The sequence below is a fragment of the Sminthopsis crassicaudata genome, chromosome 2 (genome assembly GCF_048593235.1).
Source record: "Sminthopsis crassicaudata isolate SCR6 chromosome 2, ASM4859323v1, whole genome shotgun sequence".
Taxonomy (NCBI): domain Eukaryota; kingdom Metazoa; phylum Chordata; class Mammalia; order Dasyuromorphia; family Dasyuridae; genus Sminthopsis; species Sminthopsis crassicaudata.
The window spans coordinates 406,743,162-406,767,749 of NC_133618.1; the positions used below are offsets into that span (position 1 = coordinate 406,743,162).

At 37.3% G+C, this 24,588-nt stretch overlaps 1 protein-coding gene across 3 annotated transcripts in view; it reads left to right on the plus strand.

Moving 5' to 3' along the window:
• The window catches only part of CYFIP2 (cytoplasmic FMR1 interacting protein 2), a 136,041-nt gene that overhangs the window by 19,684 nt on the left and 91,769 nt on the right, over positions 1-24,588 (plus strand). For 2 of the 3 annotated variants that reach the window (XM_074291921.1, XM_074291922.1), the window contains exons 2-9: positions 6,025-6,164; positions 8,193-8,282; positions 11,405-11,482; positions 12,970-13,071; positions 18,318-18,499; positions 18,845-18,941; positions 19,960-20,088; positions 22,898-23,002. In XM_074291921.1, coding sequence (XP_074148022.1) covers positions 6,048-6,164; positions 8,193-8,282; positions 11,405-11,482; positions 12,970-13,071; positions 18,318-18,499; positions 18,845-18,941; positions 19,960-20,088; positions 22,898-23,002 — 900 coding nt within the window. In that variant the 5' untranslated portion in view covers positions 6,025-6,047. The remainder of the gene's footprint in view (positions 1-6,024; positions 6,165-8,192; positions 8,283-11,404; positions 11,483-12,969; positions 13,072-18,317; positions 18,500-18,844; positions 18,942-19,959; positions 20,089-22,897; positions 23,003-24,588) is intronic. The other variant, XM_074291923.1, reaches the window with a different exon arrangement.

The window sequence follows — 24,588 nt, forward strand, 5'->3', positions numbered from 1 at the left end:
ATCCTGGACAATTCTCTTTATTTATGTCAAATGGAAATAAGGCTGTTGTGCATGTGATTAATAAGAGTGTAATTTTTTTGAAAAGTCACCAGGTTTATATAGCATAGCCATATACTATTATTTGTTTGGGGGAGATGGAAGAAAGTATCAAGGCAGGGATCTGCTATTGTATCTATTTATATATAGCATTCCTGGTATGGAAAATCATTCCACTAATGAAGATTGCCTGTTGGTTTGTAATTCTTTAAGAAAACCTGGGACATTAAAAGGATAAATGACCTGTCCAAGGTCACACAGCAAGTGTGTGTGTGTGTGTGTGTGTGTCTTCTCTCTTAAAACAGAATTTTATTTCGGGTTACTCTGGTACTGGTCTTCTATCCACTAATTTGTACTGCCTCTCATTCTTAACTCTTATTTATAATTTTTCTTTGAGAGATTGTCAGAGAAGAAAATTTTTAAATTATTCATAGCAGTGGCCTTGAGTACCCTAGTTTCCTATCCCATAAACAAGACTTTTCTGTTTTTTCCTTCCAGTACACAAGTAGGTGATTCTAATACAAAGCCATGACTAACATGTTAGCAAGGCTGGGACTCCTGAAGCCAGAATTTCTTTGGTCCCATAGTCAGGCTCCTACGGAGCACTTGTTGACTGATCCATAGTCCTTTCACCTGCCATGCATGGCCAGTGGCAGTTGTCGGCACTGGAGCTGAAAATGTATCACAAGCCTTGTCATCTATGTATCCAAGGATACTTAGGTTCCCAGAGCTGTACAGTCCACAGCGTCTGACTTGCCTATTAAGACAAATCTGTGCCCTCCCACACATGGAGAGATTGATGTTTGGGCTTATTTCATGTGCAAATGGTAAAGAACTCGAATGATCTTCAGTAGGAAGTTTCCATAATAGCTTAGAAACCCAAGCAAGTCCATATAGGCAAACTTCTCTTTGGGCAATAGCCAGAGCTTGCTATGTAAAGTCTGTTTGGGGCAATTGAAAGAGTATATGTGCTGTGCAAACTTTGTGACCTGGAACCCAAGGTTCCAGCCTAATTTTATAGCATTAAAAAAAAAAAAAAAACTACTTACCTTTATGCACTATCCATCACAGGCAAGGAGACTGACCCATTCCCCCAGTTTTGTTCCATTGCCTTCTGCCTTAGAGCACTCTCACTCTTGCTGGTTATTCCTCAGCTCTACACTTACTCCCTTCTCATTTCTGCTCATCTAATTCCTTCTTCCTTTTTGAAGGCTCAACTAAATTGCCATCACTTCCAATAAAGCTTTCCCTTGATCTCTATAGCTGAAACTTCTCCCTCCTCAAATTTTTCCACAGAACTTTGGGTCTCTCCATTACTGTGTGACAACCTACCTAATCTTATGGGCATCTGATAGAATGTAAGTTCCTTGAGATCAGTAACTGTTATTTTTGATCTTTTTATTTCTGCAATACTTTGAGCAGAGTAGGTGCTTAATGAACGTCTATGAATTTAATGGGACTTACAAGTTTTTTTCCTTTTCTGAATGATATATAGACTGCAGGGATTTCTAACATGTAAGCTAAATTTCTCTGGTCTCCTCCAGGTGGTTCACAGATGTATATAATTTCAGAAATGATTGCAGCTTTTGCAGGGGGCCTAAAAATCCTTTATAAGTATATGTTTACGTATATTGGGGCAGCTAGGTGGTGCCATAGTGCATGGAAAACTGGGCCTGCAGTCAGGAAGATTCATCTTTATGAGTTCAAATATGACCCCACATACTTCCTAGTAGTGTGACTCTGAGCAAGTCACTTAATCCTGTTTGCTTTAGTTTCTTCATTTATAAAATGAGCTGGAGGAGGAAATGGCAAAGCACTCCAGTATCTTTATCAAGAAAACCCCGACTGGTCACAAAGAATTGCACAAGACTGAACATCACACATGCACATAATACTTTTGATTTATTTGTTTTGTAAATTTATTCATTCATTCACTCATTTATTTATTTATTGACTTTCAACACAAAAGATCCTAGATAGTTCAACCACAAACACCCCCACCCCACTCCCTATTTTACAGATTAAAAGTTTCATGGCCAGTGAAGTAAGAGACTGGCTCCCCATCATGTCGTGAAGCTAGTTAAGCAGGCTTAAAGTCAAGTTGACCTAGGAATCAAAATTGAGTCTTTTGATTCCAAATTCAGGTATTGTTCTTTCCATTCCTTTCCTCAAGGGTCATTCTGTTTTTTTTTTTTTTTTTTTTTTTTGGGGGGGGTTGTTTTTGTTTTTGTTTTTTTTAATGAAAAGTTTAGGGACATCCAGGAGAAGAAACTAAATATCTAAAAACAACCCCAAAAAGCTAAATATCTAAAAAAAATTAGAGAAATTCTGAACTGGATAGGACCTTATCAACTTTGTTTTACAGATGAGGAAGGAGGGAAATAATTAGCCCAGGATCTGTGCTTTGTCCTGGTCTGTTGACTGCCAGTCCAATGACCTTTTGGCTTTACCACCTTGCCTCCCACTTCCCTGGATGTTGCCCAGTGGGTGGTACCGAGAGAACAAGGAAGGAGAAGTTGCCTTTGAACATGGTATGCCCTTGTGAGGCTGTGGCTTTTAACTGTTACCACAGTTCATAACAGAAAGGTGTACTCACAAGAGCACTTAAGGGTGAAATAGTTAGTCATCTGCATAGGAGTTTAAGAAGATTCTTTTCATCTTCAGGTCCAGAGACTATTGGCCAGTCCCCCAAAAATAAGAGTTCATTTCTGTCAGAATATCACTGTACCCTATACCTGCTTTGTTTTGGTCTCAGCCCTCGATTCTGCTCTCATGTGGGAGATTGGGATTTTTTTTTTTTTTTTGGCCTTTTTTTTCCTCCTACTTTTTGCCTTTTTTTCTTTCTCTTTTTTCCTCATTCCTTTGTTGTTCTTTTTTACCTCTTTCTTAGTCTCTCCTTCCTTTTCTTTTTTCTTTGCTCTCCTTCCCTTATTCTTTCCTTTTTTCTTCTTTCCTTTCTTCCCTTCCTATCTTTCTTCTTTTTCTTCCCTCCCCTCCCTTCTTCTCCCTTTTTACTTTCTCCCTCTTCCTTCCTTTTTTCTTTCTTTTTTTCCTTTTTCTTACCTCCCCATTCTTCCTCTTTCTTCTTTCTCCCTTTTTCTTTTTCCCTCTTTTCTTTCTCTTTTCCTTTCTTTCTTTCCTCCTATCTTTCTTTTTCTATTTTCTTTCTTCCTTTTCCTTCCTCTTTTTTCTTTCTTCCTCTTTTTTCTTTCTTTCCTCATTTTTCTTTTTCCTCCTTCCCTCCCTCCCTTCTTCCCTTCCTTCCTTTCTTTTTTCTTTCTTCCTTCTTTTACATCTTTCTATCTTCTTTTTTCCTTCCCTTTCTTCCTCTTATTTTTTCTTTCTCCCTTTTATTCTTTTTTCTCCCTCTTCCTTTCTTTTTTCTTTTTACCTCCTTTTTTCTTTCTTTTTCTTTTTTCTCTCTTCCTCTCCCCCCATTTCTTTCTTTCCTTTATTCTTTTCTTTTTTCTTTTCTTTCTTCTTTCCTTTGTCTTTTTCTTTTCTCCCTCTTTCTTCCTTTCCCTTTTCTTTCTTTTCCCTCTCTTCTTTTCTCCTTTTCTTTCTTTCCTTCCTCCCTCCCTTGCTCTTTTTCTTCTTTCTGCCCTCCCTCTTTCTTTTCCTTCTTTCCTTTTTCTCCTCCTTCCCTTGCTCCTTGCCTCTCTCCTTCCCTTCCTTTCTTTCCTTCTTCCCTCCTTCCTTTCTTCTTTCTTTCTCCCTCTTTTTTCCTCCCTCTCTTTCTTTCTTTCTTCCTCTCTTTCATTCCTCCTTCCCTTCTTTTCTTTCTTCCCCTCTCCCTTTCTTTCTTCCTTTCTTTTGTTCTTTCTTTCTTTCTTCCTTAGTAGAGCCAATCCAAGCATGAAAAGAGAGATTAAAATATGATTGTAAAAGGAAAGAGAATGAGGCCAACATTGAATGCATGATTGGGTTTTTTACCAACCTTTGACACAGTGGTGTGTTAATCAGAAAAAAAGAAGAAAAAGAATCCAGGTTTCAGTCCCAGTTCTGGTATTTACTAGGTGCATACTCTTGGGCAAGTTATAATCTCATATGTCCCCAGTTTACTCATCCATAAAATAAGAGGGGTAAATTTGACTAGGTGTTCTTAACCTGAGGTATATGATATTGAAAAAAAAAAAACTAAAGCATTTTTCAATATAATTGATTTCCTTTTTAATTTTACATAATTTTCTGGAGTTGGGGTTAGAGAGAGGGTTTTTAACCTTAGGTATATAAACTTTAAAACAAATTTTGATACACATATTTCAATATAATTTCCTTTATAAGTCTGTGTTTTTCAATTTATGCATCTTAAAACATATTATCAAAATTGTTTAGTGCACCAAAAAAGTTAAGAACTCCTGAACTAAATAATCTTAAGTTTCCTCCCAGATCATGAAACAAAGTGGGGAACATGTTTCCCCTATTCCATATTGTGGTCATTTAATTGTACCTTCTGATTTAATCAGTATTTAAAATCATTCACTTCATTTCCTTTCTCCAGCATCAAATACATTGACATTCAGGAATGAAACTCCTTTTCTGAAGAATTCCTTTCCACTTCATTTCAGATCATCTGAGCTCTGTACTCTGCCAACAAGATCTTATCCAGGACACAAAATTTCCTGTTTGCCCTTTGATTGGTGTGCCTCTCAAAACACCTATGTCCAGAAACAATTTTTCCCCTCTTTAAAAAAAAAAAAAGTTTATTTGTCATAATTTTAATTCTTTTATTTTGATATATATATATAGAATTTATTTTTTAAAGGAAGAAAAGGAAAACTCATAACAAATATACAGTCAATCAAAACACTTACATTGAAAATGTCCCCCAAATATGTCACATTCTATGTCCTGAGTCTATTACCTCTCTATCTGGAATCATTATTGAGCCTTATGTTGATCAAATGTCTTAAGTTTACAGTTTTCTTTTAAATGTTACTATATAAACCATCATCCTGGTTCTGCTCACTTCACTCTGAATCAGTTCATACAAGTCTTCTCAGCTTTTCAGTATTTAATTTCTTTTAGACTAAACCTAATATCTGTACAAGCTTGGGCAGTGTGTCATATTTGAAAGACAGCTAGCAGTACATAATGTCAGAATGTCTAGAGTCAGGATCTAACTCTAGTGCTTCCTAGCTGTGTGTCCATGAATAACCCCACTTAACTATTCTGGTTCTCAACTTTCTCCCAGGTGAAACAGAGAGTATATGACCTTAGAGGAATGAGTTTACCACTCTGTGTCTGTTTATTTACATGATGGATCTAAAAAAATAGTGTATTTGTCACTGGAAGACTCGAGTTCATATCTCAATACAACAATTAATTGCTGAGTCTTAATTTCTTCATCTATAAAATGGGTGAAGGAGATACCCATTAGCTACCTTACAGAACTATTGTAACAAAAACACTGGAAAATGGGAGTATTACTATAGTAAAATTAGGAAGATTGAAAGAGATCCTTTCTGAGATCTCTTAAGTCAGAGGATCCCATGATTTTAATAAAGGATCCCCAAACTCACAAGCTCTACACTCGGGGACAGAGGTTCTTAACCTGAAATCTATGAATTTAAAAAAATTTTGATAATGATTTCTATGTAATCGTTTTCCTTTTTAATCCAATATGGATATTTATATATTTGAAATATTATTCTTAGAAAGGCTCCATAAACTTCATCAGATTACTAAGAGGATAAATAAAAGCTAAGAACTTCTGACTTAGGATATATTCAGAAAGGAAGTGTGTATGTAGGTTCCTGGTTCCCATTCAACATATGCTATAAAGTCACTTTTCTTGGTCATTTAGCAGGAACCATCCCCACAAGAGTTTCTGTTGAGTAATCACTAATTACAAGAATTGATTGAAAGGCAATTTCCCCTTCCTCAGCTTGGCTACAGTGTATTGGCTGGGAGTGGAGATGGGGAGGAATTTCTGGCAATATCTGAGGTTTCCAAACATTCTTCTCTCTTCCCTCACTTTGTAACCAGAACAGAACTGAGACGCCACAATCATGACGACGCACGTCACCCTAGAAGATGCCCTGTCCAATGTGGACCTGTTGGAGGAGCTGCCTCTCCCCGACCAGCAGCCATGCATCGAACCTCCACCATCTTCCATCATGTACCAAGTAAGTGCTTTCAGAACCAGGCCCAGACATCTCCTGACAAGATCAATTCACAAGCAGATGGGAGATTGAAGGAAAAGGTGGAGATCCAGGCCAGCATCAGAGAAGTGAAAAGTGATGTTAGGAGGTACAATCCCAGGTGCACCTTAGGAAAGTATCTGTTGAGGGTAAGGTCGTGGCAAATCTTATTCTATCTAGTCAAAGTTTAGAAATTGTTCTTCCTCTGCAGGTTGTTATCATAGACTCTAAACATCCACAATAATGTATGCAACTTGCCTTAGTACAAAATAAATCCCTGTGGATTGTGGAGAGTAGGTTCTCTGTCTTGAAAGATATGTGCATTTATAAAAAGTTGAAAGTGTACCTTGCTATAATACTTGCTTATGGTGCCCTAGGCAGCTGTCCATCTTTCTTACCCTTAGACTGGGCTCTTTTGGGAGGTATAAACTAAATTGTGTATATAAGGGCTTTCTCCCCTCTCCTGTTCTGCTGTGACCCCAAATAACTACTAACTGCTCCAGTTGCTGAACCAATCTCAGCTTTAGCAGTATTGACCTCATGAATTAAATATTGCAATTTTAAAACCCCTGGAGCCCAACTGGGTAATTACATTTCCTTCATGTATGTGAAAAACTCTTGGCTCCCTAAAGCAGATAATGGCTTGGGGAGCCTGGGTCATGACTGTTTGTTTTAACTTAAGTGCAAAGAGAATGTTTATAATAAATATTGATTGGCTTACCCAAGGAAGCAAATGCAACTGGAGGAGTGTCTTCATGCAGATGCAGTTAGCCTTACAAATAGCCAGTGGCTCAGTCACTCTGGGCAAGTTACGCTTTCCACCAGATTGGTTTATTCATTTGTCTCCCTATATACTGTCTGGTGGACTGATAAATAATTTCACTGACTAGTGGATTGTCAGTGAAATATACTTACTTCCAATATTTCAGTACTTCAGTATTGATTAATCAGTAAGCATTTAATAAGGACTTATTCTGTGTCAGGTGCTGTGTTATGGGTTAGACATACAGAAACAAATAGTTCCCGCTTTCACAAGGAGACATCATGTACACACATAAGTACACATAGAATATATTCAAAATATTTTTAAATATGTTGATAACTATTTCTATATGATAGTTTTCCTTTTTAAAACAATATATGAATATTTATGCATTTTGAAAATTTATTCTTAGAAAGGCTCCATAAACTTCATCAGATTACTAAGGGGATCTATGACACATTAAAGACTTATTGGAAGGAGGACTTTAAAGGTTCTATTCAAGTATAGTGGGTATGAAATTAACTTCCTATTGACATAATGCTTATTGTAAATTAGGTAGCTCAGTAGAGAAGAGTGCTAATCCTGCCTCAGATACTTATGAACTGTGTAAACTTGAATAAATCATCATCACCCTCTCTTAACCTCAGTTTCCTCATCTGTAAAATGGGAACAGCATGAAAAACATGTGAAGTCCTTTGTAAACATCAAAGTTCTGCACAAAGGCTATTATGATTGTTATGATATAGATTTGAATAGCATACCTAGTCTGACCCAATAGAATACAGGCTTATTGAGGGCAAACTTTTTCAGTTTTGTCTTTGTACCTCTTACAATTCCCGGCACAGAGTAGATGGTTAAATGATAAGCTGATTGATTGATTATCCCTTGGTGGTGGAAATGAGAAGGGCATGGCAGAAATTCTCTCCTGGGAAAGCCCAATTTTTTTTTTTGCACCTTTTTTTTTTGGCTTGGTTTTGGTAGGGTACTTTTCTGGTTGGGGAGAATGCCATCCCTCCAAGTGCTGGAAGATTTTGCTTGAAGATCAGTATTCCAGTAGTTCTCTTAAGCCTGATTTGTAAAGATTATGTGACAATGACCTGTTCTATTTCAGCTGGGTATTGCAAACTCTTTGATTTGTAGAAGCAATGAGATACCTGATCACCAAACCCCACTCAACAGAAGACATCCAGTGCCCTTAGAACTGTTCTCTTCTGATCTGGCAATAACTTCTAATCTTTGGGTTCCCACAGGCCAACTTTGATACAAACTTCGAGGACCGGAATGCCTTTGTGACGGGCATCGCGAGGTACATTGAACAGGCCACAGTGCACTCCAGCATGGTGAGTCTCTGTGGGTACACATATACATGCTGATTTTGTAATCTGTAAATCCAGATTTTGAGTGTCATACTCACCTCTATCCAGACCATTCACCTTGGGCAGTCCAGACCAGTGGTTTTTCAAACTTTTCAGTTTTCAGTATTCCTTTATACTATCAGAAATTATCGAGGACTGTTCAATGAGCGATTTTTATTTATGTGGGTTTTATCTAGCATAGAAATAAAAACTAAAGTTGAACTTTTAGAACTTCTGAAAGGGTCAGAGACTCCTAAGATTCTCTGGACCATAAGCCTGCTTGAATAAAATATAATGAGCTGAAATTCACCTAAACTAGATTCTTTTTGTGAATTGGGATCCCACCCAAGTATGTAATATGAAGATTTGAGCAATCCCTTTTATCATCAATGTCCTTCAAACACTGTCTTACGGGGATTTATTTCTGAATGCAGAAGTAGAATAGAAAGACCTTAATCTCAATTAATAATTGGTTATTAGTATGAGAGAAATAATCATTCTTCTTACTACCTATGTTACCCAGAACAAGTCATTTAATCTCTGTCTTCCTCAATTTTCTGTATTGTAAAATAGAATAATAAAAGTATTTACCTCATTGGGTTGTAGTGATCAATGAAATAATATTATTAAAATGCTTAGCATAGTGCCTGCTATATAGTGGGCACTTAGTAAATATTAATTCCTTTTCCCTTTCTTTACCCCTATCCTCACCCAGGAACTAAGAAAATTATTTGATTTTTCTACAGAGCCATGAATTTATATTGAGCTTCAATATCACAGATTTCTTATTTGCTTATTGTTATAGAGTAAGGGCACTGTGAGCAAATGAAATAGCTTACAGAGAAATGGACTTTAATTTTATCAAAGCTTTCATCATGGCTGCTTGGAGTCAGTCAGTAGAATAGATTGATGAAAGCTAGGTTTTGTATGTAATTTTTCTTGCCCTTTGGAGATGGGGAAATAGGTATAGCAGCCAGTGCAAGGGGGAGGAAAAGAGGAAGAAAGTATTGCAGGAAGTATAAATGTCATTCAGTTGAGCATTCTTTCATGAGGGTGGACCCTCAAAGCTAGAACTGAAAATCTTTTCTATAGCTAATTCTGAAATATTAATAATGTCACCTATGCTCTAAGAATATTGATTATATTTCAAAAAATTCTCTGATTTCAGCTCTTGAAAGGACCTTGGGATCCCTTTGGCATAACCCTCTCACTTTATATATAAAAAACAGAAAAATGGACAGCTAAGTGGCACAATGGATAAGCCCTGGAGTTAGGAAGACTCATCTTCCTTGTTCAAATCTGGCCTCATATGATACTAACCTTATGACTCTGGGAAAAGCACTTAACTTTGCTGCCTCAGTTTCCTCATCTGTAAAGTAAGCTGGAGAAGGAAATGGCAAATCACTCCAGTATCTCTACCAAGAAAATCCCAAATGGGATCATGAAGCATCAGACATAATTAAAAAACAAATGAACACTGAAAAATGAGGTGTCGTGCTAATGACATACAGTCATTTACTAAAGGAATAAGAACTGTAACCTGGTTTAAAGCTGGAAGAGACCTTAGAAATTATCTTGGTCTACTCCCTCAATTTACAGAAAAAGAAACAGACTTGGGAAATAAAATAGCTTGTGAAAAGTCACTTGGGTAGAAAGTGGCAGAGCCAGTATTTCAACTCATATTTTCCAACTCCATTCTACCATGCCACATATTTAGAGCAAGTTGCTAGGACTTTGAGACTAAATTCAGTAAATATATAAATTAAGCCCAACCTTGGTGGGGAGGGAGAGTATTTTTTGATCCAGATTTGTGATTTCATCAGTGTAGAAAAGTCACCAGTGTGGATTCTTCCTCCTTTGATGCAGATGAGCAACTGGTCTGTTATTTGTTTACCTGTGGACCTAAGAAGTTGACTTGCCTGTGGTCACACAGATAGTTAGTGTCAGAGGGAGGATCTGAATCCTGACTATTTCTGATTCTAAGAGTACTGGCTACATCATGTTGTCTCTTGTGGGGATGTCAGTGAAGTATAAGACAAAAGACCTGTATTTAAATTCCAATAGCTCTGCTTCTGTGTGACCTTAGGCTGTCACTTAATTTTTCTACCTCAGTTAATTTATGTGTAAAATGAGGGAGTTGGATTAGGTGACTTCTAAGATTCCTTTTAGTTCTTTAGCCTGCATCCATAGAGTTTTCTGCACAGCATATAATAATGTAAGGGACACAAGACTAATGCAACTGCAGATGGGTACAATATAGCCTATGACAAAATGCTTTGTTGATAATTTCCAAGGGCCCAGACTATGCTCTAAATAATCTAAGAACCTGGAGAGTCCTTGGGAGTTTTCACTGTCAGAAATCAGAATATGCTGCCATTCAGAAGAAAATGAATGTCCTGTCATCCACATGTACAGTGAAGCAAAACAATTAGCACGGGCAGCTCTAACTCTGTAAAATTACCTCCTCCTCTTCTTTTATACACATGGAAACTCCAGAGCCTCCTCCCAACAACCCCAGCCTAGACATGGTCAGCATCCACTCTGTTAGGAGAGTGAAGGAATTGGGGGGGAAGGGTTAAGTGGTATTAAGTGGAAAAAAGCATCTATCTCATTATAGGTTCCCTTTTCTGATGTGAAGTCTGGGGGCAGATGACAGAACGATGTCTATGTTCTGATTCTTATTCTACCAGCTGTTCTTTTGTGGTCTTAATGCAAAGTCTTTTGGGTTTTTTCTCTCTTTCTTCCTCCTTTCCTTCCTCCTTTCATTTTTTCTTTCTTTTCTCCTTTCTTTCTTTTCATTCTTTCTTTTTTCCTTCCTTTTTTCCTTTCTTTTTTCTTTTTTTCTTTCTTTTTTCCTTCCTTTTTTCCTTTCTTTCTTTCTTTCTTTCTTTCTCTCTCTCTTTCTCTTTCTTTGGAGGGATGATTCGCTCACTGTAGTTTTCTTATTTGTGCTGAGTTTCAGTTAGACCATTTGTCTGGAAATTAGTCTCACTCTGGGAGCTATTGGGGTTCTGAATGGGGTTTGTTGGCTTCTTTTAGGGTCTGGGGGAGCATGAACTATTTCTCCTCTAAAATCCCAGAAACATAGAAGTTTATATCTGTTTCAGAATGAAATGTTGGAGGAAGGGCATGAATACGCAGTCATGCTTTACACCTGGAGAAGCTGTTCTCGGGCCATCCCCCAGGTAAGAAGCTTCTTAGAATGGGATCCTCTTCTCTCTCTCCTTGCCTTTCAGTGATTAATGCATTACACCAAGAAATAGTCGCGTATAAGGACAGACTCTTTCTCAGACAGGAGAGGAATTCAGAGAGCTTTACAAAGAAGGTCACTGTATTTAGGCATGGAAAGGAGTCTTAGTAATTAGCTGGTTCAACCCCCTTATTTTATAGATGAGAAAACACATCTCAAGGAGATGAAGTGATTTGATCAAGATTACTCATGCCAGGATTTAAACAGATTTTTTTTTTATTCCAGAGTCAGTGTTCTTTCCACTGTGTGTGTTCCTGGAGGAGACTGTAGTCTAAGTGACTTGGTTTTATTAAATTTTTGTTCCAGATTTCATTAGTGTAGGTCCTCTCCTTGAGGAAAACTCCTAATAGGGAAAATTGGCTGTTGTTCCATAACTTCTGCCTTTAGCAAGTTGAGTTGGGGGCATTTAAGGTTAAATGATTTGCTCACAGTCACACTGCCAGTGTGTGTCAGAAGGATGAGCCCTAACTCTTTAGCTATGCTGTTATGTTGCCTTTGACATATCAAGTAAATGCCTATGGTTCATAAAGAGAATGAAAATTAAATGGATTTTTTTTTGTTCCTTAACAAGTATCCCTTCCTAGTCTGTCCAGCTCTACATATGAAATAGATTTTTCTCTGGATTACTTGTGAGCTGTGTGATAGACTAAAAGGAGCACTATCTGGAATCACAACATTTGGGTTTTTATAATAACTTTACAATTTATGACTCATGTCATCAAGTCAGTTCACTTCTCTCAGGGTCTCAGTTTCCTCACTGGGAAAATTTTGGGGTTAAACTTGACTGCTCTAGTTCCTTTTAGTTCTAAATCCTATAAAATTTGGGTGGGACAGTGGAGATCCATGGATGTGCTCGAGCCAGCATGAACCAGCTCTCAAAACCCAGTTGTTAAATTCTCATTGTCTACGTTTACATCTTGGAAACGCTAGAAATCAAGGATTGATTTATTGTTTTATTGATTGTCTAGATTTGAGTAAGCGATAAAGAAAATGTTAATAATGAGAATCAAACTAAAAAGTGTGCTGTCTATACATCCTCCTACCTTCTGAGAACTGGTTGTTAAACATTTACCAGCATACTCCTGGATTTTGTCCTCAGTGCTTCATCCCCAGAAGAATGGATGGAGTATTCTACACTCCCAAAATCTGTTCCCTTCTCATCTATTTCTGGGGGGAAAGGAAGTGGCATTGGGAATGATGGTTAAAAATAGAAGAGAAAGGTCTTCAGTGGAGGAGAGGAAGATGTACACAGCTCAGTCAGGACAGATAGAGAAGGAAAGTAAGGTGGGTGAGATTCTTGAATGTAGCTATTCTCCATCAATGTTCTGCGGGTTCCATCCAGTTTTCAGGCAAGCCAGAGTCCTCTACCCCTCTGTTATCATTAAAATACCCATCAGTCCATGGTCTCTTATCCCCCCACAGGTAAAATGTAATGAGCAGCCAAATCGTGTGGAGATCTATGAGAAGACAGTGGAAGTACTGGAGCCAGAAGTCACCAAACTGATGAAGTTCATGTACTTTCAGGTAAAAACAGACTAGAGATAGAACAAAGTGAGAAGGTATCTCTGAAGAGCCTCTTATTTTATCCCAAAGATAAGTGTTTGTAAGTTCCAGTTACCTCATATACCTTAACTGTGTTGGAAGTGCCCATCCTTTTCAGGCATGTAGGCTGTGAGGTATAATGGGTAGAGTGCTGGACTTCCTTAGAGTCAGGAGAGCTGGGGTTGAATCCCACCTTAAATATTTCCTAGAAAGTCACTTGACCCCTCTGAGAGTCAATTTCCTCATCTGTAAAATGTTTTTGTGATCTACTACATACAGTTGTTATGAGGAAAGTCTCTTGGACAGTGGAAAGAGAATTGAATTTGGAGTCAGGAGATACGCATTCAGATCCTGTCTGTACCACTTATTGTCTGTGTGATCTTAGACAATTTACTTTATTCATTTATAAGACTATCTATCTGTGTATGTATGTGTGTGTGTGTGTATGTATATGCACACAGTCATGAGGTGGTCAGAAAAAGCAATACAAGGACACTCTAAAGATCTCGTTTAAGAACTTTAAAATTGATTGTATGACATGGAAGACACTAGCATAGGACTGTCCAATGTGATCATAGAAAATGCTGTGCTCTATAAGCAAAGCAGAATTGAATTATCTCAGAAAAAAAAAAAATGTGAGATATCCAGAGTTAGAGAGTCTACTTCACATGTTCATAGGAACTATTTGTGTTCAAACTGTGACAGAGCCTTCCAAGCTTGAAGTGGCCAGATCAGCCATAGTCAGACACACTAACTAGTGTCTAACGTAATGCAATTATTTTGGTCTTCCTCAAGAACAAAGGACAACAACCAATCATTCACACACACACACGCACACACACACGAAAATAAAGATACAATCTGGATATATATAAATATATAATCTATATATGCATGTATAATGTTACATATAATATTAAATATATTCTATTATAATGTAAATATTATATATATATGCATATATATATATATACATATATATATATATATATATGTTGTAAACCTTAACAGTACTTAACAATACTCTGACATCTAGCCCCACACAGACCAGGGTTCCTTGACTGCAAAAAAGACTGAGAATGGCAACTGTGCTTTTATGATCTCTTTATTATTATTCCTCAATGACCACTATCTTGGGGAAGTCTCACCCTCCCCTTTTACAAAAGAGGAAGGGAAAGTGAACTTAACACCTGACTCCAGAGAATCAGAGACCTACAAAGTCAGTTCCTTTCTAAAAGAATACATAGCTTGTCAGAGAGAGAGCAGCAGAACCAGACCTTAATACCCTGACTGAAACTGTGTGAAAAAGGAAGAAGAAAAGAGGAAGGAAAGAAGGAAGAAAAGAGTAACGCTATAAAAACTTAAAGCTGGTCTGGAAAGCAACACAAAAGCATTAGGGGTGGGGAAGAGTGGTACTACAGGGGCAAAAGTGGGGGATTGTTCATTTATTTGGTTCTGTCTTATTAAAGCATAGCTGGTTAGGGTAACATTTTGCTTCTGTTTTTTGAGTTTGCTTGGCTGAATGAATTGACTGAATGAATGAGAGAAAGGAATAAGCATTTATATAATACCTACTATGCGCCAGGCCATATTCTTTTAAAAAAAATTGTTTTATCTAATTTGATCTTCACAACGAACTTTTAAGATAGGTGCTGTTATTACCCTAAATCTCTCATTTCACAGTTGAGGAAACTGAGGCAAGTGATTTGCCTAGGATAATATAGCTAATGTTTGAGACTAGATTTGAACTCAGGGCTTCCTGACTTTGTGCCAGAACTGCCTACTATGCTACCAGTTGTCTCTCAATGAATACAGCACTTATTAAATGTTTACTGTGTGCCAAATTGATAGTGTGTTAAGTAATTTTGGGGGCAAATAGGTGACATAGTAGATAGAATTCTAGATCTGGAATCAGGAAAGTCATTCAGCCTCAGACATATACTAACTATGTGACTCTGGCCAATTCACTTAATGCTGTTAAATAGTGAACTAAACAGGGAATTTGTTTATAAGTCATTTCAGTCCTATCCTCTTTGTGATCCCATTTGGTTTTCTTGGCAGTGATACTTGGTAAGATTGGCTTGCCATTTCCTTCTCCAGCTCATTTTTCAGATGGGGAAACTGAGACAGATAAGATTAAGTGAATTGTTCAGTCACATAGTTAGTGTAACTTCCCTTTAAGGAAGCTGCTTCTTACAGAGAGTCACTGATATGGTAAGTTACTTAATAAAGAAAACTAATCAGCAGGCTCTTGTCAGATGCACTGGTTATATTAATCTGATTGCTATGCCTATAGCTCTTTGTTGACAGCTATTAAAATATATAATTTTATATTATAAAAACCTTGAGAGCTAAAAGAGATAGTAGAGGATACCTAGCTCAATTTCCCTTTTGACAGATGATGAAACTCAGGTTGGGAAAGAGGAAGTGACATATAATGTCATAGAAAAAATTTGTGCTGAAAGAATCATTAGATTGAACTAATAATAATAGCTCTTATTTACAAGGTATTTACCTTAACTTTCAATCTTCACAAGAACTTTGTTGGGGGGCTATTATTATTCCCATTCTACAAATGAGGAAACTGAGGCATTAGAGGGGAGTGACTTTCCTGGGGTCATACAATTAGGGAGAGACCAAGGTGGTATTTGAACTCATTTTCCTGATTCCAAACCTTTTAATCTATCCATTGTGCTATCTGGATATCTGTGAAGTATGTAGCATCATCCTCACTTTACAGATGAGTTCGTGGACTTGTCTGAGGTCACATTTCTTCACAGATTAAACTTAGAATACAAAGTCTTCTATAGGAGAAAATGAATTTAAATAAAAAGCAACACAAAAAGTCCATATACAAAGTACCCTTATAAACTCTATGGTCTCTTTATAAATTATATTTCCATATTAGCTATATTGAAATACATAATATAGATAAATAATTCATGTATGTATATGTATACACATATATATTTGTATATAATTTTATTATACGTACATATAGAGATATATCACATATATGACACATATGTGATTGCGTGCACACATTATTTTATATGTATATATCTATAATAAACATACACATTATAGACATGTGTATAGATCTGTAGACATGCATGTGTGTTGTGTGACCTGTGAACATACATATACATGTGTGTAATCTTATTTTTATGTATGTAATAAAGTGAGACATTTCACAGACTGCTTTCTTGCTCTAAATACTTCAAAGCCTACCTTTCAACTCAGAGCAGTTAGACCAAGGTGTGCATCATTTCACATATCTTAGAGATGCAGGAAGGCATAATAATAATGTGCTGAACTTGTCATCAGGAAAACCTGGTTTCAAATCTCTCCTCTAACACATTAACTTTATGATTATGGACACGTCACTTAACTGTGTTAAGCCTCAGTTTTCTCATCTGTAAAATGACAAATTGACAATATTAATATTTAGTGCATTGGGTTTGCTTTGAGGTTCAGAGGTTGTTGTTCTGCATTCTCAGAGATGACCATGACATCAGGGAGGTAACAGCCTGACACTCGAGTGAATTGAATTGAAGTGAGAGAGGTCTGTGCAAAGTTACCAGCCTCATTTTCTTTCTCAAAACCATCTGTATTCAATGGCCAGATACAATCAGGCAGCCTGGAGATGGTCCCGGATGCAGTGGGAGTCTCTGACCTTTTTAAGTCAAGGTCTTTCTTTAACAGTTCTCAGTTTGACTGAAGCAACTACCCATTCGGTGATTAAAAAAAAAGAATGACCTTTTTCAACTGAGTCAAAAAAAAAAAAAAAAAAGTAACCCATCTGGGAGGGGAAGATTCACAGTGATTCTGACCAACATGTCTCTGAAGCTCAAATGAGAAAATGTAAGCAAAGCATCCTGCAGACTTCCAGCCACTGTATAAACATCTTACATCTCTACTTTTTCCATTGCACTAAAGGAAAGATCTTGGTTTAGTCAGTTGCTGAGTCTATTGAGCACCTTAACTATCGGAATAGACCTACAAGTAAAATACAAGAGAAGCCACAGAACGTGGTCTCTGCCTTCACAGAGTTTGGAAGTTAGAGGAAGTGAAACTAACAAATGTGTAACCAACATGCAGTGGTTTGGAGTCAGGTGACCTCAGTTTGCATTTTGGCTCTGCTACTTAATATCTAATTATTGACTTAGGACAATTCACTTAACTTCTCTGGAGCTCGGTTTCTTCATCTGGGCTACATGATGTCTAAAGTCCCCTCCACTTCCATTTCTGTGATATCAGTACATTAAGGGCTCAGAGAAGACAGAATCATCATGTCCTGGAGTTGCCAAGAAAGGGGATGGATCTAATCTGGGCTTTGAAGAATAGACAGGAGGGTAAAGAGAGAGAGAGAATGAACATTTTAAGCAAGGGAAATAAAATGAATAAAAATAATTAAGTTGCAAAGTAAATGATGGCCTATATTGGTAAGGGAGTTTTTTCACCAGGAACTTATTATTATTGGATTTTTTATTATTGGGATTTTATTATATTAATAGAATTTCAGGTCCAAACCATAATAAAGATAAACAATAACAATTCACATTCATTTGCGGTTTAAGCTTACAAAGCGCTTTATATACGTAATCTCATTTGATTCTCACAACAAGATTGTAGAGTTATTTATTATTTTCATCTGGCATATTAGGAAACTATGAGAGATTTATTCCTTATTTCCAAACCCAAGTATCTGAGACAGGATTCAATAAATGGCTTGAAGTCAAGAAGAATCAGATTCAAATCCTGCCTCAGACCTTAATAGTTTAATGATCCTATTCAAGTCCCTTAAGCTTTCTGTGCCTCAGTTTCCTCATCTGTAAAATAATGGATTGGGGTAGATGGCCTCTAAGGTCCCTTTCAGCTCTACAGCTATGAGCCTATCCAAAAATCTACCTTCTAAGATACTTTTCTCCCCATGAACAATATTTACCTGTGGAAAAAGAATGATTTGGAGAATCATTGGGGAATGGATTAATCTGATTGCAGTAGAATATTAGTGTCGGAGAGGAATGGAAAACAGTGGTGTCTTTGATAAGTGAATTAGTCTTTTGACTAAAGTAACACAAGGACGCATAGATTCCACTCTGTCTTAGAAATCAGGTTTGGGCTTGGGAAGTCCTTTAAGAAAAAACCTGTTGTTGAGGATGGCAGGTCTTCCAGTATCACCTTTGGTCTTCAGTCCACTCTAGCCCTTCTTCATTGCTTTCCAGCGTAAGGCCATTGAGCGGTTCTGCAGCGAGGTGAAGAGACTGTGTCACACGGAGCGGAGGAAGGACTTTGTCTCTGAGGCGTACCTCCTGACTCTGGGCAAGTTCATCAACATGTTCGCCGTCCTTGATGAGCTGAAGAACATGAAGTGCAGTGTCAAGAATGACCACTCTGCCTATAAGAGGTCAGGGGAGCCCCTTCCCAAAGTTTCATTCTCCAAGGCTTCTTCCAAGGGCCCCACGACCTGAGCTTTGGGTAGCACTGGGGACAAGGGGCCAGAGGCTTGCAGAACATGACTTTAGACACAACCTGAGGTTTGGGGGAGATGGGGCGGTGATGGCACAGTTGGGTCCTTGAAGGGATCGTTTCAACATAAAAATAGAATCTGAAATATGTTTCATTTGCTTGAGGAAACCCAAAACCTTTCATTTCAACCCAGACATGAAAGGTGAAAGGCTTCAGGACCAGCTCAGATCCACAGTGCCAGCTTTTTCCAGGGAATTTTCTGAGGGGGGTTTTTGTATTTCAGAGCAGCCCAGTTCCTGAGGAAGATGGCAGATCCCCAGTCTATCCAGGAGTCTCAGAACCTCTCCATGTTTTTGGCAAACCATAACAGGATCACCCAGGTGATAACCATAGGCTCCCTCACTCCTCTCTTCTTCCTCTTTTTTTCCTTCCCTCTGTGTTAGTGTACTCAGGAATGCTGACTCTGGGTAGACAAGGAAAGGCATGCATTAAATTGGATGTTTTGCAGTCATTGATCAGACTAGTCCTTCTGTCACAGAGACTATCTCTTCCCAGTCTAATTTTCTACAGTAGCCTTCAGCTACTATGGAAACCAAGGATGCAATGGGAAAACCCATACCACTATAATTTTAGCCTTCCTTTTCCACCAAAAGTCAGCCTTTGGTATTCTTTTCTAACCAATCTAACTTGAGGTGCATGACAGCTAATTTAGGCCTTTTTAAACAATCCTGTGAAGTAGGTACTATTATTATCCCCATTTTATAAATGAGAAAACAGAGGCAGCTAATACAGCTAGTACATGCCTGAGGCAAGGCTTTCCAGAACACAGTTACTTTCATCTGTCACTCAACCCCAAGCTGACTTTAATGATGTTCTATCAGACAGAAGAGTTGACTTCCTATACAAGTCTGAGAATAGCTATTTCTCTGTGGAAAGCTGTCACGTTTCAAATCCTTTCACCAGGACTGGATTTTCATTCTCTATCTTGCCTTCATTTGGCTGGACAATATTCCTTAAGATTGGGAAGAGAAATAATTTTTTCCCAAAGAATTAGTTGTTATTCAGATTCTGTCATTGGATACTCCTACTAAAACCAGTTTATAAAGATTCCTTACAGGTTTCATTTGTCATTTTGGACATTTAAAAGAATGGTGCTAGAAACCTCAATGAGCTGATAGATTTCCTGATGGTCAGTACCTATATTATCATCATAGTGGAGCAGGGCTGCCCATAACTCTATGTTATGAGATCTTTCGCCTCCCATTGAGTTCTCTCTACTATCACACTACAAAGGCTCATTCCAGAGACAGATGAACCTGCACAAGGAGACAGAAAAGCTTGGATGGAAATTACCAAAGGTTCTATGTGTGTATCTAACACGGTGGGTGTTTTCTTTAGTGTCTCCATCAGCAATTGGAGGTGATCCCAGGTTATGAAGAACTACTGGCTGACATTGTCAACATCTGTGTGGATTACTACGAGAATAAGATGTACCTAACTCCCAGTGAGAAACATATGCTCCTTAAGGTAAAAGGTTTATTGTTCATTTGTCATTTTATCTTTTCCCCCTTCCTAAGGGCCTTTCCTTCATTTTGTTTTTTTAATGCTTTATTAAATATTAAATGCTTTTTTTTTATACCACTGTCACTTTCCAATAACCTGCCATCCCCACAAATATACAGAGACTATAACTTAACAGGATTAAGTACTTGTAGTGAATCTTTCCTCTGAGAGAAGGGAATTGTATTTCATTATCAATTCTTTGAAACCAAGATTAATCCTTGCATATAGTTTAAATTGTGCTGTCTTTGAAATTCTCTCTCTGGGACTCAGAATGACTGTGGTAATCCAGATTCTCTTGTCTTTTAGTCTTATTTTCATTTCAATAATTATAGTCATTATGTATATTGTTCTCCTGGTTCTACTTTTTCTTTTTTGCTTTATAAATCTTCCCATGTTTCTCTGACAACCTTGTATGTCTTGCATCTTACTCTCATTTTCAGACTCCATTATTCCTTTTTTCTCAAGGCAGCATGGAATGATGAGTAGAAGGCTGGGTCAGGAAGATCCGGGTCATGTCCTACTTCTAATACATCCTGGTTGTGTGACTTCAGGCATGTCCTTTAACCCAGAAAGCCTCTCTAGGATAAAGTTGCCAAGAAAGTTCCAACCTGAATTGGTAGATAAAGAGTTACAAGGTGTATCCTACCAATAAAACCAACAATTCTGGCCAAGCCTCATTACCTACCCCCAAACCAAATAAATTCTCCCATCCTCATTTAGATTCATTTCTTCATTAAAATTTCATTTCACCTGAAATTTCATGGTTTTTTAACCTCCTATGCCAGTTGTTTCTGTCCTTTCCAATGACTCTCTTCAGGAATCCTAATCACACCACATTCTCTCATGTCCCACTTTCTCATCTCCTTTGTGATTTCTTTTGGAAAATACCAGCTCATTTCTTCTATTTCAGTTTTCTCTATCAAATTTTCCATAACTGAGTTTGGCTTTATGAGTCACATTCCCAAATCTATTTGAACAGCACTAGCAGAGGTCTTCCAGGACACTGAGATCTCATACATGGGGCTCCAGGATTATGCTACTTTTAGAGCATTTCTAGGGCATAGCTAGACAGAATTCTTAACTCATATGCTCAAGTATCATATACTTTGCTTTCAAACTATTGCTCATTTCCGTACCCATCTCTCTCTTTCAATAATATTTCCCTCCTTGTCTTTAATCCTGCTTTTAAAGTCATCTTTGTCATCTTCCCCCTTTAAATTAATCATATGGATGGTAAGTTTGACATTGAACAGTGGACCGAGTGCCGGGTCTGGAATCAGGAAACCTGGCTTCAAATCTGGCCTCAGATGCTAAAAAGCTTTGTGACTCTGAGAAATCACTTAATCTGTTTGCCTCAGTTTTTTCATCTGCATAGTTGGAGTGAACATAGTGCCTGTCATATAGCAAGTGCTACAGAAATGTCAGCTATTATTATTATTATTATATTATTATTATTGTTATTATTATTATTATTATTATTATTATTATTATTAAAGGTACAGAAATTAGTCTCCATGTCAGTGTATTATACTCTGCCACCACCAGATGGAGCTACCTTACCAATAAACTGAACAGAGAGATGCCCACCATTTAAGGATATATTGAGACAGATTTTTTCCTTAGATTTTTCAGTGGGAATTTGTGTATTCTTACTTACTAAGGGAAAGTTTTGCCTTTGTATGTGTATGATTGTATGTTTTTTTTTCTATCCATTTCCTGTCCCTTTATTTCATAAAGGTCATTTTCTATAGGGAATTAGTCTTATAAAAACCTTATGGTATAGTATGGTATGGGGAAGAAAACCAATCCAAGAGATCATTAGAAAAATTATTTCTAGCCTAGGATTCTCTGTGAGAATTATTTTTTGAAATCTAACAGTGTAGAAAGTGGCCCACTGGAATATCATGAAGCACATCAGAGTTCAAAGAGAAAGTCCCCCTTTTATCTTTCAGTCTGTGATCCCACAAACCAAAGAGGTAATCTAATTCAAAGTCTCTTAAACTTAGTGAGTTGCAACTCAAGATAGGATTGCATAACTGAATTTGGGGGGTGGGTAATGAAATTATGATTTGTTATTAGTAAATGTTTGATGTGTGTGTCTTTTTTAAATATACCCGGAGTTAAATAAAAGTTTCTCGGACCAAAAGGGATCACAAGTGGAAAAAGTTTAAGACGTCTTCATCTAGTTCACCCCCTTTCTAAGCACTCTGCAACTTCTGCAGCAAATAATCGTCCACTTTTCACTTGAAGACTCATAAAAAAAGACTTACTATTGTGTGAGGTTACTCATTCCATGGTTGATTAGCCCTGTTAGAAAGTTTTACATTACATTGAATAGAAATCTACCTTCATTGCACTTCCAGTCATTCATTAATTCTGGTTCTTCTCTCTAAGATGAGAATATTTCTACTTCCTAATTACAGACCATCAAATGTAGAGTGTCTGAAAAATCTTGGGCACCATTTTTGCACCAAGATTTTTAGGACACCTGTATTGGAACCTCTCCTAGGTTTCTTCTCCATGCTAAACATATTCAGTTCTTTCAATTGATCCTCAAATAATATCTTATACATTCAGTGTTTCTTTAGAGAGACATTGAAGCCTTTTTTAAAAGTGAAAATAGAACTCAATTTTTTGCTTCCTTTATTTGAAGCTGAAATGAATAATATACTTTTCAAAATGTATTCTTTTGAGAAAATGGCTTTCACAGGGATCTATCTGATCATAGGATGCCTTGCACTTAACTTCTCAGGCTTTCCCCACTTTCTCCTAGGTCATGGGCTTCGGTCTCTACTTGATGGATGGAAATGTCAGTAACATTTATAAATTGGATGCCAAGAAAAGAATTAACCTCAGCAAAATAGACAAGTTCTTTAAGGTCAGTTTCTGCTGTTGGGGCAAGTAAGATGATTATGGGGAAACTGAAATGTAAGTTGTCTGCTGCAGGGAGTACTTTAATTGGAGAGCTAAGGGAGTTTGCTTGTGAGTGTCTGAAGTGCTACTTATACCCAAACAGAAGTGTCCAAGAGAATCAAGAGATAAATGAGAACACCATCTACACAGGGACAAAATGAGATGGAACTTGGGTTTGGACTTTGGGATATTAGAAGATAAAATGTGGAAGCTTTCAAGCCATAGTCCATGATTCTGTCTGATGAGGAAAGCAATAGTTAATCTTCTGTTTTTGAATCACCATGTCCCCTCTCCGTCATCTAGAAAAAGTCATTGAAGGAGGTATCTTCTAGTCTCATTTTCTGCTTAAACATGGTTGCCATTCCTACAATCATTCAGCTAATACTACAATCAAACACTTACTGCATACAAAAAATATTATAGGCACTGACAAATTATGTTTGTATTATACTTAACAATTTATAAATATTTTACACATTTTTTCCATTTGTACCCAACAACTCTGAGAGATATGTAATACAGCAATTGGTACCCCCATTTTATAAGTAAGGAAGTAGACTCAGAGATGACATAGTTGGCCCAAGGTCATATTGAGAGAGCTTGGACTTGAATTCAGACTTTTTGGCTATAAGTTTAGAGCTTTTGGCATGGGAAGAACCAAACTGAGATTTCACATTGAATCAGGATCATGGGATCAGAAAGTGCTGAAAAGACCTTGCTGGATTCGGTGATCTTGTCTAGTCCCATATCTCCAGGCAGAACTATCTCATGGCCAATCTAGACTTTCATTTTTAAGGATCTCTAAAGGAAGAAAATGCCTTCCAGGAATCTCTTCTAATGCTTTATTAATTTAAATGTTGAATCCTGATATCTTTTTTTTTTTTTTTAGTTAAAATCCCTTTAATGTTTTCATGAAAAAAAAAGATTCTATAGCTTTATAACTTCATCCCAATTACATTCCTTCCAATTTCTAGTTTTTCTATTAGTGAAATAAAATAGTAACAACCTGTTCTTGAGGATAATGGAAATCCTCCTAAGTCTTTCTGCTGATTTGAGGGAGATATCAAGGAAATAGCTTTGTTAGTAGACAGACTTAGATTTCTAAAACTAGCCTGCCTGTTGACTAGCTCCATAATTTTGGACAGGTCATTTAATCTGCCTGAGCTTCAGTTGCTTATTTGTAAAACAGGGATTATAATACCAAAGAGAAGGATCCATAGACTATCAGTTCTGGGCTCCCCTCCATATGCTAAATTAAAGCTTCTTAAAATGTGGGCTATGATTCCATATGAGATTGTATGACTGAATGTGGGACTTGAGAAATTATATTTGATAGGGGCAGCTAGGTGGTGCAGTGGATAGAGCACCAGCCTTGAATTCAGGAGGACCCGAGTTCAAATCTGGTCTCAGACACTTAACACTTCCTAGCTGGGTGACCCTGGGCAAGTCACTTAACCCCAGCCTCAAAAAAAAAAAAAAAAAAAAAAAAAAAAAAAAAAAAAGAGAGAGAGAGAGAGAGAGAGAGAGAAAGAAATTATGTTTGATTTGAAT